General features: G+C 37.7%; 1 protein-coding gene across 8 annotated transcripts in view; it reads left to right on the top strand.

The window, feature by feature from the left end:
• Positions 1 to 21204, top strand: part of APC (APC regulator of WNT signaling pathway) — a 108385-nt gene that overhangs the window by 42785 nt on the left and 44396 nt on the right. For all 8 annotated transcript variants that reach the window (XM_065657543.1, XM_065657547.1, XM_065657548.1 and 5 more), the window contains exons 3-6: positions 8825 to 8909; positions 9860 to 10061; positions 15555 to 15663; positions 17309 to 17422. In XM_065657543.1, coding sequence (XP_065513615.1) covers positions 8825 to 8909; positions 9860 to 10061; positions 15555 to 15663; positions 17309 to 17422 — 510 coding nt within the window. The remainder of the gene's footprint in view (positions 1 to 8824; positions 8910 to 9859; positions 10062 to 15554; positions 15664 to 17308; positions 17423 to 21204) is intronic.

Raw genomic sequence — 21204 nt, 5'->3', positions numbered from 1 at the left:
CTCCAGGTGGGGTCTCACCAGAGCAGAGGGGCAGAATCACCTCCCTTGACCTGCTGGCCACGTTCCTTTTGATGCAGCCCAGTATATGATTTGCTTTCTGGCATGCCAGCGCACGTTGCCGGCTCATGTCCAGCTTTTCATCCACTCTCAACCTCTTCATCCCCCAGCCTGTACTGATACTGGGGGTTACCCTGAGCCAGTAAGTGGCCAATATTATCCCACAATTACTTTACAATTTATGAAGCAGTTGCAAAGCATCATGATCATCCTGTGATGTCAATACTGTAGTGCTACGAGGCTGCAGACATGTAACCTGTTTTCACTGTGTCCTTCAGCTCTGGCTTTTTTTTTTTTTTTTTGGCATCAGTCTAGTTCTGCCTGAGCATGCCTGGCTTACAGCTCTTTGGTGAAGAATCCTGTTTACCTGGATACAGATGGTAGTGAAAGAAACTTCTCTTTTTGCTTGCTACTAGCAGCAGTTGCACATAAATTTTCCCTCCTTAATTAGCCTATGTGTCAACCAACTGATGAGAACCTTCTATCATGCTTTTCATTTGCTCATTGCCATGCAAGTGGTGTACCTCAGAAAGTGGTGCCTGTATTGAATCTGTCCTTGTCCTGGCATTATTTGCACGCATCTTCCAGCCAACTCTAGTGCGCCAACTTCATTTTGTCTGACTGATTTTCTGGCGTTTCTCTGAACTTCATTTTTTCTTTTTTAAAGCTTGTTGTGACACCTGCTCTGTCTGGCAGACAGTAGAGGCTTTGTCTTGAATTTGTTGATACTTCACTGAACTTTGTTGTGGCCCAGCTTTAGGGGAGCTTTAAGCAGGAACATAAATTCTAGCAGACAATAAAGGGAAATGTAGAAGGAACTAGAAGTGTTTTGAAGAACAGCTCAAGCTGCAGTAGCAAATGAGAAGTTTGTGTAATAAGTTTCCTGCTTTTGACAAGGAAGCTATGGCAGGGAATCAATTAATCAAAAGCATAAATTAAAGAAATTTCTGTGAAATTCTTGTTCGTATCTTGTTTTAATCTTTAGATTAAAAAAATAGCACCAAAGAAGACTTAAAATGCATTTTGTTTGGCTTCGCACATTCAAGCGTTAATGAAATGCCAGCATTAAGATAGGTGATGCCACCCTGATTTTGTCAGCTGGTTTGTTCATCCTATGATACCATTTTACTTATTCGGCAAAAAAATTTTCCAAAGTTAGCATGCTTAGTGCTCACAGGCTGAAGATATACCCTTATATAAAATAGTCTTGTTTTCTAATCTACGTCTGCAAATGAAGTCTTTAAACACATATTTTCATGTATGTAATGATCTGTAGAGAGTTAGGTATTTCTCTTGGAAGTTACTTCTTGACAGAAATGCGGCCTGCAGGAAAAAAATACTTTTTTTTTTGCAGATGATGTTGTTTACAGTATTAAAACTAGACTAAAATTCCGTGCTTTTCTCTCAGCTGGATTTCTTAGCCAAACCATGTCTCCTTGAATGAACAGTAGTCTTGCTATGTGAGGGTTGCGTACATCATGGGAATTGTATGACTAGAGTCACCATCAGAAACACTGTTGGGAGAGAGCTCACCTGGTAGCAGAGAATCCATTGAGAATTGTGGGATATAGGTCTCTCAGAGCGCTGTGGCATCCCAGGCAGACAGTGCTCAAAATCCAATTACATTCAGTACAACTTACCAAATATTTTGATTCACTAATACTGTATATTTTGCTTTCAGTGTAACTGAATCATGTTTAGTATTCTGAAATGATACAGATTTTAAAAATTCGCTACAAGTTGTCTTTGTGCACTGTAATGAATCATCTAGATGTAGAAATTTCACATTATAGATACTTAATAAGGGAGACCTTTTAAAATTTAATAATAGCGTAGGATCTGACACTTTGAAAGTCAGGTCCTCTTCCAAATGTTTGGCCGTATAGGCATTTGCCTATATGCAAATGCTCCTGCTTGTGGTAGAAGCCTATTTTAGCTTTGTATTCATCCCATACTGTAGAACAGCTGTGGTAAAAATGGACAGAATGTGGTGGCACCTTGTTTTGTTCTTTGAGTAGCCATACTAGACAAGTCTTCATGTTTCCTTTATTTAAGTGCCTACAAGAACAGTCTTTGCTGTGCATGATAATAGCTAGCTAGTCTAGTTTGAGAGCGAAACAAGCTGCATATATAGCCTTAGACAGAAAGATTGTTCATCTGGAGAATTCTTAGGGGCAAGCTGGCAGAGTACTAGCTACTATCTTTTTGCTGCCTAGCAGTCTTCCATTGATATAAACAATGCCTCATTTAAGGCTAAATTTCTAAAAATTTTACTTTTGACTCATGGAAATAGTATTTTTTCCAGTGTTTTTCAACAAATGCATTGTTCGATGAACAAGCAGGGAAAAAGGCATTGATTCAGCAGTAACATTCTTTGCCTGTATAAATCTTTATGGAATAGGTGCTAAATTTTGAGCTCCTGTAGCTTGTGCTGTGTGAATTCGTACAGTATTTTCTTTCCAGTGTACGGTTGTTTTCCACTTATTTTGAATACATCCTTTCCCCACGTGTGAGCGCTTGAACTTAAGTCTTTCCCTTCTTTCAAGGGAAAACTGTAGTCATGGTTAGCATAGGAAATAGTACATGCTCCTTTTTTGCCTTTTTTTTTTTTTTTGGTAATGGGAACTTTCATCTTCTTTACAAATTCCCTTACTCTGAGCTGGATTTCACACATGCAGAATGTTTTTGTGGTGCCCCACACACCCATGCCTTTCAGGAGGGAAGAGATTATGTCAGTCTCAAGGCACGGAAAGGAGACTGTCACATCGGGATCGTGACACAGGGTACAAGACTACTTGTATTACAGTAAACATGCAAGGCATAGCGCAATGGATAGATCCTCTGAAAATACTATGGAAAACGAAAGTAATTTTGAAGACATTAGTGTGTCTTAGTAATTTGATAAATTCTAATGTGTGAGTGGAAGAGACTCCCATAAGCTGAACTGATTTTTTCAAATTGGATCAAATTATGAATTCTGGGACCTACTTCTGTTCAGTGACTGCACAACTAATGCAGTCAGACATTTCCAAATAACTCTTTATATGTGAACTAAAAATGTGGTTATAAAAGTCATTTAGCATACTACAAAATGCAGATATATAAAATATCAGAGTATTGAAGCAATAAATAAGCAGCAGCAATATCATATTGTGTTTGATTTGTGTCCTTTTAAGTTTATTGGTATGATTTCACAAGAAGTAATATTTTAGCATTATCTTTGTGATTCTAAAGATTCTACCATTATCCAAATTGGTTGGATTTTTTTTTTTTTTAGCATTTAGGTGGTACTATATATAGTTGCCGACATTGCTTCAGACAGCATTCTTTCTGAGCATAAAATCAGATAATGCTAGTTGATCTGACATTGGCTTCACTAACAACTTAGTAGACTTCAGTATGTGGTTACAGTGGGTGACAGTTCTTGACCATGCTGGCACAGAGTGTATATTTTTCTTTTAGAAGATGACATTGTTGGAAATTAAAATGAACAACATCATTTCACATAACAAACACTTTCCTCTTTCTACAAGGTTAAAAGTTGAGTTGCTGCAGCGTTTCACCTCAGTCAGCAGTGCTGTCATCGTTGCTGTCATCATTTGGACCTCGTTATAGAGCTGAGCAACCAGAGTGGTTGTTTGGTGCTTCAGGCAATTAGAAGGGCTCCCACCGAGCTTGATTAAGTAGCAGTGTAATTTGCCAAAATGTATAGGAGCAAAGGGCATTTTCCGTAGCTCTCACTCATCCCCTGTGAGTGCCGTCCCATGTGTGACAGTATTAAGGCAATGCCAAGTTCATATAGTTATGAGGGGTCATGTAAGATCTTGAACTTAAGTTTATGCTATTTATAAATGCATAGAAAATTATAGTCTGGTGTCTGTCTGCCCTGCTGTTTTGATACCTGATGGTTTTGTTGAGTGATGGATGTGCTTTTAGTATGTTACTTTTTTCCTGCCCTTTTAAACCAATAGTAATTGAAACAATGTCCAACACCAGGTTGAACTTCAGAAATCCATTTCCAGTTTAGAGTGCAATTGTATATTAAGTTTTCAGAATATTGGGTTAAAAACATGAGCACAAATTCTGTCAGGAATGTTCTCATTCAAAAATACTGTTGATTTTGTTAAAAATAATAGTTCTGAGTGCATTATTCGCATCCTGTGTGGTGCTAAGATAGATGTTCAATTACTGTCTGAAATTGTAAACGCTTTCTATATTTGTGCAGTTACACCTATTTTTATACTCAAATGCTGTAAATATAGTGGTAACCAAGGTAAGCATAACCTAAAAAACCTAAACTGAAGGATATTTCTATTTGGGTTTTGTTTACAAACATTCAAGGAAATATACAGTGAAGTCTGTGTATATGTGTGTGTGTGTGTATATATATATATATGTGTAGCTGACAGAAATGTCTCTCTATACAGGCCCAAGTATAGTTATTGGCTTAAAAGGATGAAGAGGTATGAAGAGTGTCTTACTAAAATTGATGTATAGAATAGCATTTGTTGGAAGTCTTTTTAAGTGTAGACTCATGCTTACCTTTAAAAGATCCAGAAAATTTCAAAACCTTTTGTTTGCTTACTGTTTCAGCTGATACTGGCCTGTGAGCCTATCTGGTGTATTGCTTCCAGCAATTTCATATACTGGATTTTCACACTTTTTGGCATTTGCTGAATACACAAAACCCTTTGAAAAGCGAATACAAGTGATAAAGCTCTTTCCATTTTGGGGCGGGGAGGGTGGATCTTGGAGCAGGTAGTGTTTACCGAAAACCAAATGTACCTGATTTGTCTGAATTGTCATCAGCGTGCCTTCCTGCCAAAGGAGAGGTATGTGTCTAAACCAGAATGTCTTTTTACAGATACCATATATTGAAATATTTCTAAATATGTATATAAATATTTATACCTATAGTCCTAAAAAATTGAGTGTACTTTTAGATCTTAACTCACGGGAATTTGGAATCTGGCATTATTAGTGTTGTTCCCGTACGGTTTTGTTCTTTATTAACAGCTTGATCAAATTCACATCCCTTAAGCAATTTTCTTTACAACCATTACCACATAGCCGGGTGCACGTACTATTAGTTAAGGTGCTTTTATTCTCAGTAGTTTTCCAGTTACTTGCTGATGGGTCTGATCTGCTTTATTTGTTTGTAAAGTAGTTATAAGGTCAGGACTGTATTCATAGAGTACAGACAAAAACAAGTGACATTGTTTCTGTGCTTCACAGTCCAGAGACTGTGAAGACAGAAACCTTTTAAAATTATGATGAGTCATAGGATCTTATCCTTTTCCAGAAGCGTTCATTTGTGCTGCTTCTGCAGGACAAGATGAACTAGGTTATATTTAAGCGACCATTAAAATAATTTGACTTACTTTCTTTAAAAGAACAGGAAAAAAGTTTTGCAGCCTTCTTTATAGGTACATTTATGTTTAAGTGCTTTATCAGTAAGTCACTAAGTAAAGAATTTGCTTAGAATAATGTTATAAACCACTACTAATATATTTATTCAAACTTGCACAACTAAACAGAATATTAATTTAAATTTATTTGAATTTATTCAGGCTTAGTTGTGGAGAATATTTTACACTATTTAGCAGACATGATATCAAAAGTAATATAAAATTATTGTGGAAAAGTGCTGTTTCAAAGCACTGTATTAATCTTGCGGGGAAAAAAATTTGAGAACTCTATGGAAGCAGCATTAGTGTTGAGTCCGGGCGTTAAAATAAGTGAATAAATAAAAATGTGCGTTATCACAGTAATAGACAACTTGCGTTTCTCCAGATGGGTTATTGCAGAAGACTTCTCTCTTCCTTTATTTAAGTAAAACTGTAAATCCCCCAATTTATCATTTTGGCACATTGCCTCATTTTCTACCAGTACTTGACCCCGAGGCTGCATCTGCCTCTCTAACCTTTGTCTGCTTCATCAGCTTCAATTTCAAAGTGTGCTGTGATTGAGTTCGAAACTGATGTCATAGCCTCATAATAGCATTGTTACCTTAGCAATGGTATTGTAGAAAAGAAGTGAAGAAAAATAGAAAAGAATGCTTTACCTACTAGCTTGGAAAAAATGCATGTGATGTTGAAGAAAAAAGAATAATTTAAAATCTGGAAGTTACAACCTAAATTAATGAATTGTAGCAGAGAAAATTGTGAAAGGTGATCCAGTATGCTGGTGTTTTAACTGTTGCCAATATTCAGAAAGCACAGTCTCTATCTGCCTGGACACTTCACTCATGTAATTTGGTAGAATAGGAAAAGGTGATGGTATTTCCATTTAACTGTTCATATTGGCTTCTGAAGCAGGAAGACTTGTTATGTAGGAAAGTATTCTGAAGTTACCATTTCTGAAATAGCAGAACTGCCACGCAGAGAGGTGAGAAAGAGGCTTCTAAGAAGGGAACGGGAGGAGGCGTTGGAATTTTGGGTTGGGTTTTTTCCTTGCACCAAGGTGCTGCTCTCAGAGGAAAGGGATTCATTAGTTATTGCTAATTTTAACTGAGTTGACAGGTCTTTGAGAAGCCTTTAAAACTCCCAGGACCACTCCACATATCCACGTTGCCCTTCTAGGCTTTTAAACTAAGACTGATGTCTGCAAATGTTATCTGCCCTTATGTTAGATAATGTAGGAGTCCTTGTTTGAAAAACACCAGATTACTTGTTTGTCTGACTTTGCTGACAAGGCAGACGTTATGTATAGAGATGGCTGGGCCATATGGCTAATGAGGATGCCCTTGGATGTACTTAAAAGCAAAAGCTCAGTGGAGATGTCTTTCTGAAAGCAGTGATTTTATCACACCAGACGTGATCCTAAAGGCTGTGCCAGCATTATCAGGTAGTGCAGTAAGAGCAGATCTGTGACGAATTATGTGGAGGATCCAACGTGCATACCATATATGTTGCAGGGGATTTTCTTTTTGGACTAGCTCCAGCCAGGTCCTGTGGTGTGAATGCCAGTTAACAGTCTTGAGTGTAATCGCTGGCTTGGCTTGCTTGGAACAGAATTCAGTTCACACTTTGCAGTCACCCTGCAATGTGAACCAAGTGCAGTTGATTGGGCAGATGGGAGTCTGGCATCAGGCTGATCCAAACTAAAACACAAATGTGAACACGCACCTCAACTCCAGTTGTGCAACATGTGAACTGGGAAATTTGGCCTCAAGTTCACCTGCAGGATTATTTCCACAAAACAGTGTAAACATAATTTGTGTGTCCGTACTCCAGTATTACTCTTCCTAGAGTACTGGCATCTCATTACGTGGTTGGTGGCAGCGGTGATTGTGCTGCTACCATTTGCTGTTAGTCTAGTGTTTGCAGATTATTTCTCCAGAACCTTCTGTAGTTCTTTACTCAAAATACTTTTCTTTCCCTCCTCCCCCCCGTTTTTTTTACTTCTCCTCTCTCTCTGGACAAGCAACACCATTTAGAATACAGGAATGCTCAGTAGTGTGTTTGTTTGAAGAGTATCTTTACTTACATACGCTGGGGTTTTTTTCCTTTGAAAAGAGCAAAATGCATTTTAAAGGTACCTTCTGTACAAGTTGCAGGAACCATTAATGTTAGTAGGGTATGCTAGGCTCTTAAAAAAGCAAAATAGTCATGCGGACATATTTTAAATTATTTAAAATTCATTGATTTTCAGGTCTGATCAGAAAGTACAATTCTGATTGTAGAGTCTATATATGAAAAGTATGAAGTATGTTTCATTATTCAGAATTGTTTTAATTTCTTGACTATTGCTGTTCCTAAAAATACTTTCTATGCCACAGTATGAAAAATTGTATTTTAAATTCCTGTAAGGGCTTTTAGCTTTGTGGCCAGTCTTTTCAATTTATTTTTGCTATTGACGTATCTGCCATTATGATATGGAAGAGGCATTCCCTAACTTGCGTTTGGTTTTCTGTCTGAATTTAGGCCACTAAGCATTACAGATGTGGGGGCTTACAAGACCCTTTTAGTGTAGTAGTCATTGTTTACTATAAATCTTTTTGTGCATTAGAAGTATATTCCTTCAGCTGTATAATTTTATCATACATAGTTTCAGTAGCACACAGCAATATTCTTGGCTTTAAAGCTTCAGCTGCAAGAAGGAGTCCTAAATCTCTTTCTTGAAGGCGTGGTGGTGGTAGAAGTAGTAGTAATTAGCCAAATAATATTACATCATGAAGGAATCTTAAGTCTTTTCCTCATAGGTGTGGTGGTTGTAGCATTGGTAGTGGTAGCAGTGGTAAGGATAATGTGACTCCTCTTGCTGGTTTACACTGGTGCTAAGGCATTGCAGAAGATAAATCTGGGGGATTACTTCTGCTCTGTTATATTTGAGATTTAAAAAATGTGACACGCAAGATAATTTTGTAACTTTTAGTTACATATCCAGGTTTCATTTTTACAAGGTTGTCTTCAGGTACACAAATGGAGAAATCTAACTCATTTCTCTGTGCTTTCATTTCTCCATCTGTAAACTCGAAATAACTGGTATTCACTTTAAGAACTTTTAAATAAGCCAATAGATTGGACTATCAGAGAGAATGAGTTATTGAGGGTATACTTTACATCATGACTGTTTAGGGAAATACTGTGGATTATATTTGATGGCAGTTAAAGGTATAACACTCGATCACTGATCACTTGAAATATAGTTTACATCAGCATCTCAGTAGCCGTTACATAAATGTGCACTTAATGGCAGAAAAATATATATTTACCTTGTGGTTTATTATTATAAAGATTTCTTAATTAAGCTTAATTTCTTACAGGAGGTGCTGAAACAGCTACAAGGAAGTATTGAAGATGAAGCAATGGTGTCTTCTGGACAAATAGACTTACTGGAACGACTTAAAGGTAAGTGTATAATTATATTGTAAGCAGGTTCATTTGTTTCTCAGTTGTTTGTTCTTTGGGATAAAATTTTCTAACTCAGCTGCATCTTTTTTCCAATGCTGACTTTGATTAGGGATAAGCTCAGTGCCTGTTATTTTTGCTAAACATTTTAAGACACATTCTCAAAAAAAAGAAAAGTTCCTATGCTGCTTTTGTGCTTTTGCCACTATTACTTTAGGGATTCATGTGAATTGCTTTTGATTTAACTTGCATTTCTTTCAGTTCTTCAGAAAAAATACATTTGTTTAAATTAATGATGGATTAGTTCCACCAATTTTCGACACTTGTTCGGATGCACTGCCTCCTCCGTGTCATATTACTGGAATTGTATCTGTCATGCTGCAAATTGATGCCCCCTTTCCCTAGAGCATGTGTTGGAATGTGCGCCATCCCATTATATGGGATGCGCAAAGCAAGACCAGACCACTGATACTCCATGTATACATCCATTATCCCTGCCACTGGACCAGAAATATCATAGGGAATGTCTCTGTTTAAGGGCCCTGTGGTAAACAGAGTTGTCATCATTTATGTGACAGTGAAGCATCTGCAGAATCTCTGAAGAAGCAGCTATTAGGAAGTGGGCTACGAGAACAATCGGTATGACATTTATGCGAAGCTTTACCCATTTCTTAAGTCCTCTGGGAAAGAGACAGGCAGGCTTGGGTGGAGATGCTGTTCTGATTGTCAGGATTGCAGTTTGGCTCTCTACTCAGACGACTAGTGTTCTCCCAAGTGTACCATTGAGACTGATTTTGTTCACATTGTGTTTTTCAGTGGATTCCAATGCAAAATGTTTCGATCATAAAGTCATGGAGTTGTTCAGGAAATAAGAAACTAAGATAGAAGTTATCTTTTAAATTTGTGCTGCTGAACTTCAATTTTGAAAGTGTTTGCTTTTTCTTATCCAGAACTGAACCTGGAAAGTACCAACTTCCCTGGAGTGAAGTTAAGGCCAAAGGTGTCTGTGCGTTCGTATGGGAGCCGGGAAGGATCTGTGTCAAGCCGTTCAGGAGAGTGCAGTCCTGTTCCCATGGGATCATTTCCACGAAGAGGATTTATGAATGGAAGCAGAGAAAGCACTGGTTATTTAGAAGAGCTAGAAAAAGAGAGGTAATTTTCTTTGTTTATTCATCGAGTATAGATTGACTTATAATTTTAACATGTAAGTTTACTGACATACCTAGTATGTAGCTATAATGCATATGGCTTTCATCACTGGTATGTTTATCTTGATTGGTAAGGAAGCCACGAATTTGTGTTATATTTAGATGCACAGAAAAAAAAGTTTAAAACACATTATGCAGTTCCTACTGCTTCATCGTATGTGCATTTCATTGTTACTCTTTGTTGCTGAAGGTTATTTTATTTTGATCAGCAGATTGTCAGCATCTGAAATATATTTAGACAGCGGGAGGAGCGCATCCCAAACACCTCTATACCTCATCACTACTGTTGTTCAGTGGTGAAACTCTTTACAATGTGATGGTGCAGTCTCTTTCTCTTTTTTGCAAATGTTTATAACTACTGTAGCTGGTTGATTAGTTATTTACTGTTATCAGACGTTTACCTAGTGATGCTGGTGTCTCAGCAAAAATGTCAGCTAAACAAAGTTATTTACTCTGTGTTCAATATGTTGTTCCCATGTGATGTTTTGTGTTGACAAAATAGTGAAATTTCTTTTCTTGGAGGCAGTGGTGTCCATTTAATAGGAAGCACACACTTTCAGACCGTAATACAGATATGCAGCACTTTATCAATCACTTGCAAAGGAAATGCAAAGTAAGAGACATGCAGCTGTTTCCACTGAAGACATCTTTATATCTTAAAATGAACCTGACTAAAACCTCAGATGTTTTCAGAGGCCTGCCTGTCAGACAAGTTTTCATAGAGATTCAGACATTGACAGCTACTTAATGAATAGGATGTCAAGCTGGGGGCTGCAAAACAAAAAATAACAGCAACACAGTATTTTTCTGCCTAGTAGTCATTAACAAGCAAAAAAATCCACTTTGGAAACATAATACAAAAGTTTGGTGGGTACTAAGTGGTTTGTGGGCAGCCCTTCAGAAACCTCTCCTCTAAAGGGCCTTTCCTACAGTAAAATGTTGGCAGTCAAGAGCAGAAAGGACTACACTTTTCCTCCAAGTTACTATGTCTAGGTCCCTTTCGTTTGGTCCTATCAGTAGAATGAAAGTAGCTTCCCATGGGTCCATATTGAGCCTCCTCTAGCAGCCACTCATTTTTTTCATTTTCGTAGTCAGGTCGCTAATTGCATTTGTTCTGTTGCGTAAAACCTGGATGCCTGAGAGGCTGTATAAGAATATTTAGGAATTTGAGAGTCTTCCTAGCCACTCATCCCAGTCTTAAAGAATCTAATGTCTGCCATTTTCCATCTGGACAAAACAGTGTACTTGTTTGTATTCTTCCAGTGCTGTTTTTTACCACGTGATACTAAAATCTTAAGTATGGTTAGGACTTTCAGTTACGGTTCAACTGAACTCCAGGTCACTTGGAACAAGGAGTATTAATTTATAGCAGCTGAAGTTCTTCAGGGTGGTTAGCAAATCTGATTTATGATCTGTGATTCTTTCCCACTCTCCTGGATTCTAAGGTGATAAGTTCTTTAGATGTTGCCCTCAGCGATAAAGACAGTGTAGGCAGTGAACTCGTCTTCGTTCCAAGTAACGCTGAAAAAAGGGGATAAGGATGTTTTTATTTCAGGTAAGCTTTAGGCAGTGTTACTGTCGCAGCTGATGGGGTAGAGATTTGTGCTGTGAAGATGATCTGTATAGGCATGACCAGGTCACATCTGGCTTCATTGTTAGTGAAATGGTGGATAATCCAAACTGCCATATTCTTTATGCTGTTTCAGGGGATGTGTAGGGCATTGGCAAATTCATGAGATGTTTATTAATAAACTAATTCACTATATGTTTGTTAGTGTAAACAACTTCAAAACAAGAAAAAATGCTAGATTTCATTTGTATTGAAAAAATTACTTAAGCTTAGCTAGAAGTGATCTTCTGAGGGTAAGAAAATTAATCAGCTGGTTCACTTACCAGAATGAAGATAAATTTGCCTGTTTCTCACTTGCTTAGTTCTCTAACTTCAAAGTCCAAAAAAAGAAGAAAAAGTAGGGGGTGTGTGGTTTTAGGTTACCAATTTAGAATGTATTATTTGTTAAATATCTCCTGCTTTCTCTCTGGCCATTTGTGGGTGTATGTGGTAAGACACTGTACCAACAACAGAACTTTTCAGAGGACGCTGCAGGTCACTTTTTGTGTTGGTTTACCATTTGCGATTTAGTAAATTTAGTAATCTCACCTTTGTGAACTGAGATGACAATCTTATCATAAATCGTTTCTGAAAATGTTTGTATGCCTTGTTTATTCCTTCTGGTTTACGCCACTCCTTGTTTTATTTCCTTAATGTTGATTTTGAGCATTTTCTCTGTCTCTTATATCCCTTTGACTGTGTGACTTACCTAAGTCTTTATAGCATCTATCAGCAGTGTTTTATTTTCAAGATTTTATTCACTTCCCAACAGAAGTGAAAATATTAATTATCTTTGTAATTCACATGATGCAAGTACAGTAGCATACTGTTTGTTTCCCTTCTCCCTTTTAACTGGGAATAACATTGGCAGAATTATGCAGACAAGATTTCCAAAAGAATAAACCAATTTTCTACATTCATTCAGCTTCACCTATTGTAGGGAGCTTCAAAAATACCACATTAGAGAAGTCTTTCAAAACAACCACCCTTCAGAAAAGCAGTGCAAATGGTAGACTTTTTGTTGACTCATAAGGTTCCAAAAATGTGCTGCTTCTGCCTTGTTGCATTCTCACTGGACTTGACAGTGTATGAGAGAGAACAGAATTTCCTCTGGCACTGCGAAAGTGCTGATATAAATTTTGGGGTATAAAAAGGTGGAAAAACCCAGCTCAGTTATTCCATCAATTTTTTCCCGTGATCAATAACAGCTCTTCTACCTTAAATGCCCTCCTAAGCTCAAGAAGTTCCATAAAGCTGAGAAGGAGCTATACTTCTGTTTGCTATAGTGTCTGCTAGTCATGTTAAGGGTGGGGAGCAGCTTATCAGACACATCTACAGAGACTTGCTGCTTATTTTCAAGGAAATAGAAGTGCAACCTGCTGCAGTTGTACCAACCCTTCAAGGTTTCTGCTGAGAGACCTTAACACATTGTTAAAACCTGAATTCTCATGGAACAGTGATACAAAACTAGTAATCTCAAATAAAGCATTACTCGTAAGCAAAAATGACACTATTAAATTAAAGGAGTTGCCCTCAGGTCATACGTTATGTTGTTTATGGAGCACTGATGGTTCCTACGTTCTCTTCTTGCTTCTAGCATCAACTGTGCATGTCAAAACAGATTGAATGACACAGTGTCTCACAAACTGAATACCCTACATTTCACAAGAGAATCTTAGTCACATGTTCACTTAGCCGAAAGTAATCCCTCTGGTTTCTACTACCAGTTCTTTGACATCCAGAGGCAGAATTAGTCCTTTTACGTTTGCAAATCCTCATATGGTAAAAATACTTTTTATAAGGATTGCATTAATTATGCTTTTGCAAATTTGATTTCACAAACTGGACACAACTGACGCATGAGCACTCAAGGTGGAAAAAAGGGGGAGTCTTGCGGAATGCCTGCATGGGCGGTGATCAGGCACCCAGGGTATGTGTTAACAGGAGGGGCAGGTGGGAGGCCAAAAATATTTACTTTCCTCACAGGCTTCCCTGAGCACCATCTATTAGCTTTTCCTTCAGTCTGTCTAAAGGACTTAAGGAATTCTTGCCAGCCCCGTCCCTGTAGCTGAGGAATTACTGTTTTCCTGTAATCCTGTTACACTTACCTGCCGTGGTATGGTAATTGTCATTTGTTGCTTCTTTTCATCAGTTTTGATTGTAAACTTTGCTGATGTTAAAGCTGCCCAGTAAATGACTCAATGTGTAGTCCTGACATTCTTAAAATAATTCTGTTTCAACATAACTGTTGAATCAAATCTGGAAATTTATGTCATTCTATTCATGTTTAAAAACATTTAGCAATCTTAAATGTGTGTAATTTTTCAGTCTCTTGCAATTGTAATGAGAGATCCTGTCAATTTTCCATTTGAACACTGGTCAGGTCACTTGTATTGGGTATGGAGTATAAAAGTTAAGTCATCAGAACTAGTTTGAAACCTTTTTAAAGCAAGAACTAAGTTGAACAGATCTTTTAAAACACGTATTGTTGAATTCTTTACATGAAGTTCTCTCCTATGCATATTTGAGTATCTTGATCTCAAATAACCATTAGGATGCATTATCAAAGTAGTCAAGGGAAGTTTGTATTTTTTGTTGTATGCTGTGTCTTTGTTCTTTAACAACTTCCAGTAATTATCCATAATGTGTTTGTGTGCTTGATAAAGGTTCATTTAGCTCTTGCTCAGAAAGTCCACACCCTGAGTTTAGAGAGAAGGATGCAGAAGTTAAATGATAGGGACTAATACTGGGGAAGCTTGTATGCAGCTTTCTCTTCTCTTGTTAAGTCTTAATTTTGACATTTCCATGAATGCTAATGAGCAGTATTAAATTGTCAGAAGGCAGAAGAGTGCTCGCAAAACACATTTATAAGAAACGAATAAACTTGTGTTTAAAAAAACAAAACCAAACCAACCAACCAATAACAAAAACCCCACCAAAACCAACGACAACAACAAAAAAAACCCGACCAAGAATGGGTTTTCTTTATACCCCTACTAGCCAGATTTTGCCTAAAAATGTTAATACCTTTTGAAAGTGTTGTAACAGTAAACACTACATATATATTGATAAAGTTTACAACTATGTAAATGCAGTCCATGCAGGATTGATAAAATAGTATGTAAAATTTTTTTAGTAGATTTTTTCTTCTGAATATATTAATTTTCCTCGTATACTATTCAGGAACAGAATATGCTTATGGCACCCATTTAAATGTTTTAAGCAATTGCAAATGTATCCTGTCTGTAACATTTGATGGAAAATACTCTTTGAAGTATTTTTAATACTCATAGAAATGCCTTGATTTTGTGTGTGTTACCCATAGTTTTGGTAAAGGTGACAAAGTTAGGAAGGAGACACTGTGAAGATGGATGAGATAATTCAACTCAGTAACGTTATTCGGGGACATACATGCTCCTATAACATTCAGGCCTTTTCTTAAATGTAGTTTGATGCATTGTACAAAGCATAGTGTTTAAAAGAAGCAGGATGCAAGTCAGCACAGGACTAATAGCTTTTTTGCTTTCACAAAATACCTCAGCTTTAGGTTTCAAAATGGTTTGGTAGGGAAGTGTAGGTATTTTCCTCTTCTATAGATGTGGTCCTGATATACAAGAAGCTAGTGACTTGATTAGCAGAGAGGAGTGGAAAGGTCGTTTAATTGGGACCAGGGAACTGCACCCACCTTTTCAAATGTCTGCTTAGTGCCCTCTTCAAACTTTGTTTTTCATTTAACCTTTTTTATGGATATCAATGCTTGTTTCTATACCCACATATGGTAATGAGGTCTTTATCTAGTGAGACATTTCCTGCTTCTGTTTTTAATAGATCTCTTTTGCTTGCGGAGCTTGAGAAGGAAGAGAAAGAAAAGGACTGGTATTATGCCCAACTTCAGAACCTGACTAAAAGGATTGATAGTCTCCCACTTACTGAAAATGTAAGTACCTTCAGTATGCTTGGTCATGTATCTGGTGCTATGGCCATTGTTTAGATGCTGTGTATATTTTGTGAATTTGGTGATGTTCTCTACTATAATTTTAATTTAAAACATTTTTATTCACTATGTAAAGCCAACTTTAGCCTAAATCATGCATTTTTTATATGTGATTTTGCACATTAAAATTCATACCTGTCAGTATAAATGTCAGTGATAGAGAGAAGCACTGAAAAGTTATGACAAATGAATTACATGTCAGTACACTGCTTCTATAACTCTGTCCCCAAAGGTCTTTTCTCCATCCATTCTGTTATTTAATGGATTATTTTAGTTTTGAGAGCAACATTAGCCTGAGAGGCAACTTAAACAGGAGCTGTCAATTCATAACAGCAAGTAAACTTGTTCTATAGCCTGCGTAGGTGTTGTTGCTCCATGCTTTTACCTTGACATCTCCAAACTATTTACAGTCAAGTCACAATTATTTGGACTAACGAAGATGTCTTATATCCCAGATAACACAGATTTTCCTGTTGTCAGACCTCAGCAGCTTGAATATATTTGCAGTGCATTCCTTGACACATACAGTGTTGGTTAAATCCTGGCTGCCCATCTGTACAGAGTCGTACCTGATCAGGAATAGTCTGCCTCCTGGAAATGGAAACAGACAGTGGAAACATTTCTGTGACTGCAGTGAAGCAGCTGGACTTGAGCAAATCTAACACTGAATGATGACTGAGCTTATCAGAACCCCAGAAGCAAGGAGAGAAGGTCTGAAAAGGATCTTGAGGAAGGGCAGTCCCTCCCCAAAGGCACTGTCAGCTGTATCTGTGTCACTCTGTTGTAGGTTTTAAGATTGTCTACCCAGTTTCATAGGTAATCAGTTAACTTATCTCTTCTTATGATTAGAATGTCTTACTTAACATCTACACTAGAGCTCTTCCATGGTAATTTATATTCACTGCTATTTACTTCAGCCACAACAGAAGGACAGTTCCCATTCTTTTTAGTAGCTTTTCACATATTTGTAGATAGATGATTGTCTCTTTTTGACTCTCTGAATTGACCTTGGTGAAGTCTTCTGGAAGAACCGCTCTTGGAGACTCATTTATTTGTAAACTGAGTAATTGTTCAAAACCAGTGAAGTGCTTTGCTCCTCTCTTGAAAAACATGTCAGTTGTAGTGTCTTCCCTTAAGCCGTGTTGTGCATGAATTGAACACTTTTGCTTTTTCCACAGGAGAGTTAAAAATAGGGTAGATAGCAGTAGTATGAAAACCATCACTATGTGCAGTAGTTTGATATCTCTGAATATTTTTGAAAATACTGATTCAGATGGCATGCATAACAGTTGTTTGTACGCTGATGGATCTTAGTAGCCAGATGTTCCAGTCATGTAATGAATTACACTGTCACAATGTTTATGTAATATATTTAGTCATTTGACAAACTTGGTGGTAGTATGTTGGTTTAACAACAGTATGTGTTCTTATTTTTAATAATGCAGTCATATTTTAAGGATCTATAATTGTGTTTTGTTTGTTTATGAACTTTGGTGTGGAAAAGTAATTGTTCTGCTTTTGTTCAGAGAAATGCATAGTTCTCATGAACAGTATTTACTAAAATGCCTTCTCTGTACTTCAATTTCAGTTCTCCTTACAAACAGATATGACCAGAAGGCAGCTGGAGTATGAGGCAAGGCAAATCAGAGCTGCAATGGAGGAACAACTAGGTACTTGTCAGGACATGGAGAAGCGAGCACAGGTATAGTTTGTCTTTCATTATTAGAAGGGAAAAAAAATTTCCTGCATTTTTGTTAAATTATTGATAGTTGTATCTTGCAACTGTGTGTAAACACAGTGATACCTTAGTTACAGCATTTAGTTAGCCTTTCAAATACAAAAATAGGAATCAGAACATAGGAAATAACTACACAGCAAAAAGTACCCTCTGCATGTTTAAAAGAAGACTTGTGAGTAGGCAGATGTAGACAATTTCTTAATTTTTAAAAAATTATTATTTGCTTAATTTTATTACCATTTTAGCTTCAAACAAACATGTATTTACAACTGCTTTATTTTATATCTATCATGCTGGCTTTTTCATGCTTTTAAGTTCAAAATAAAATCCAGCTACTATGGTTAAGTTTCTTTAACCAGAAACCACGTATCAAAGAAAAATCTTTGCAAACAAGGTATTCAAGTAAAATGTAATTCATATGCATATCTGGAAGTCGTTTGCTCTCACCAAGAGTCGTTTTGCATTCATGATGAGGATGTACAATTCTGTATGCAGATCATGTTACACCCATTTGGAAGTATAATCTAATTGTGTGGAACCTGTAAATGGAAAGATCAGTTGCTTGCTAGTTATAAAAAGTATTCCCCCCACAATAACAGAGCAACAATTTGCATTATTACCATTTATTTCCAGAGATGTTAAATAGCCGGCTTCCTAAGATATTTTTGTAACATTCACCATTTAAAAAAATAAGCCCTTTCAATAAAAGTAGGTTCTGTTTGTCTCACCAAGTTTACTCAACACAAAATTTTGCTACGTAAGGAAACATTTCTAATTTTGTTTGTAACTAGGAAAGCTGCTTTAAGTTTTAAAGTTAACAATTTAGTAGGGCTTTTCTGAAAATTCATATGGTTGTAAGTATTTAGGAGAACAGATATCCTTCAATTGTCAGGTGTGTACATAAAGGCTATGTAGGGCTTTGTCTATGTAGACCTACTCTGTCAGACCCAAGTTTAATGTGCCTGGATAATAACTGGCTCTGATCTGGAAGCTGTATGACTGCATTATGGAGGTTTATCAGCAGTGGTGATGCCCGGCACAAATTCAGCTGTACAAACGTTGTCAGCCAGTCCTGGGTGAAGGCAGAGCAAACTCAGGATTGTCTGTGGATGTCTGGTTAACCCTGTTGCTTAAGAAGGTGTTACAGAACTTCTGGGAAAGTTCTCTTGCTGCTAACAAGCTTAAGTTAGAGTAAGGTGAAGTAAGCTAAATAGGTAGGGTAGGCTGCTGGCAAAATTCTAAATGCACTCAGGCAGAGAACAGAATAATTTTTTCAGAGAAACAATTTGCCAAGAAGACATTGAAAGATCTTATGATTTTCTGAATTAATAGCCCCATGGTTTTATCACAACCGTTTTGTTGTCTATGTGTATAACATGTACTTAGAGAAATTACAGTGTCTGTTGCGATTATATAAAGGTGAGAAAATAAGAAGTAACTACTTCTGCATGTGCTTCTTGTGAACTGGAGTGGTAATTCCCCTTGGTTTCATTTTACTAATAACAGGTGCCAAAACTTTGTAGAACTTCATTTGTGTACAAATACATAAAAGCAAATTCTGGATTATTTCACTGTGGTGCTTAAAGGTGCAAATTGCACCATTCATATTTGGCAAGTATAATGAACTTGCTGGTTTTTCAACTTTCTTCTCTGTGGTTTCCTTCCCTAACTAATTGTGACACACAATTCAATGCAAAATGTAGATCGAAGGGAGAGAATGGTTCAGCTATATAAAGTCTGGCATTGCAGACATCTCTGTATTAGGAGTCACAAAGACTGATTCTGTGAAAGAGCTGATAACCTTCTGTTGTCCAAGTAGTCATTGCACTAGCCACCCTTTCTCATGGACCTTAGAATCATGGCCTCTTCCCCCTTTCATCGGTCGTGATTTCCTTTAACCTCTTCTTTTGAAGCAAGTTAATTCACAGCAACTCACCATTTGTTATCTTTTGTGAAGATTGTATACAAGCATGTGCCTAACAGTTACTCAGAAATGCATTAGAAGACTGTCAGCAATTCATTTTACCATGTTTAATTACTTGCAGTAACTTGTACTATACTCTGAAGTTTATAACTACACATGGTAGTTCTTGGGGTAAAAAAACCAAAGGCATACTTGTCTGTGTTTTGACTGTTCAAATGTTGTGGCCTTCATACTTAGTAATAAGAAGCAGCAAACTGTAATTTCTGTAAAATGTAAAAGTTCCAAGACTGAAATCAAGTTCACATAGAATTTATCATAGAATCATAGGATGTCCTGAGTTGGGAGGGACCCACAAGGATCATCGAGTCCAACTCCGGTCCTTGCATATGACAACCCCACAGTTCACACCATGTGTCTGAGGGTGTTGTCCAGTCTCTTCTTGAACACTGTCAGGCTTGGGGCCGTGACACCTCCCTGGGGAGCCTGTTCCAGTGCTCCAGCACCCTCTGGGGGAAGAACCTTTTCCTAATGTCCAACCTAAACCTCCCCTGACACGTCTTCCTGCCATTCCTTCGGGTTCTGTCATTGGTCACCAGAGACAAGAGATCGGCGCCTGCCCTTTCTCTTCCCCTTGTCAGGAAGCTGTAGACCACAATGAGGTCTCCCCTCAGTCTCCTCTTCTCCAGGGTGAACAAAGTGACTTTAGCTGCTCCTCATACAGCTTCCACTCCAAACCCTTCACCAGCTTTGTAGCCATCTTCTGGATACCCTCCAGTAGCTTCATATCTTTTTTATCCTGCGGCGCCCAGAACTGCACACAGTGCTCCAGGTGAGGCCGCACCAGTGCAGAGCAGAGCGGGACAATCACCTCCCTGCCCGGCTGGCCATGCTGTGCTGGATGCACCCAGGACACGGTTGCCCTCTTGGCTGCCAGGGACACTGTTGGCTCATGTCCAACTTGCTGTTGACCAGAACCCCCAGACACCTCACTGCAGAGCTGCTTTCCAGCACCTCGGTCCCCAGTCTGGATGTACATCCAGGGTTGCTGTGTCCCAGGTGCAAAATCCGGGACTTGCCCTTGTTGAACTTCATGCAGTTGGTGATTGCCCAGTTCTCCAGTTTGTCCAGATCCTTCTGCAGGGCCCCTCTGCCCTTGAGAGTGTCGACAGCTCCTCCCAATTTGTGTCATCGGTGAACTTCGTATTCCCTCAAGTCCTGTATTCAAGTCATTTATTTTTCCTTCATGCCAGAACAAGAAGGATCTGGTATTTTTTTAGGTTTAGGGTTACCTAATATCTCACAAGAAATGCTTATTCTTATGAGACTTTATCTCAGGATCCTTAAAAGTTTGCTAGAACAGCAGACCACTAAAGATACATGAAAATTTAGACTCCAGAGTCTTTTACAGATTAAGATTTCCGCACCGTTATCTTCATACAGTGGTCTTGTTTGTAAATGTAGACCAACCCATTTTGTCTGTCATGTATATTTTATTTTGAAAAAAAATGAAGCTTTTTAAAACAAAATATTCTTTATTTTTACTTTCTAGAAAATTACTGTTTCTCTATCACTGTGAATATTGAGAATTTTTTTTTTGTTAGAAGTCTTACTAGAGCAATGAAGTCCAAATAATTGGTAACTTAAATTACTTTATCCAAACAGTTTTATGTTAATAAACGTGATGAGTAAATGTAGCTGGGAATATGGTGTGAACAAACAGGAATAAAAAGTGATGTTTCTCGTATAGGTTCTGAACCATTCCTGGTGCTTCTTCAATTGTGTACCTCTGGTTTTGTGTGTTTGGCATTGGGCTGTATGCCTT

This window comes from Caloenas nicobarica, chromosome Z (assembly GCF_036013445.1).
Source record: "Caloenas nicobarica isolate bCalNic1 chromosome Z, bCalNic1.hap1, whole genome shotgun sequence".
Lineage (NCBI taxonomy): Eukaryota > Metazoa > Chordata > Aves > Columbiformes > Columbidae > Caloenas > Caloenas nicobarica.
This window is presented reverse-complemented; position numbering and strand designations above follow the sequence as displayed.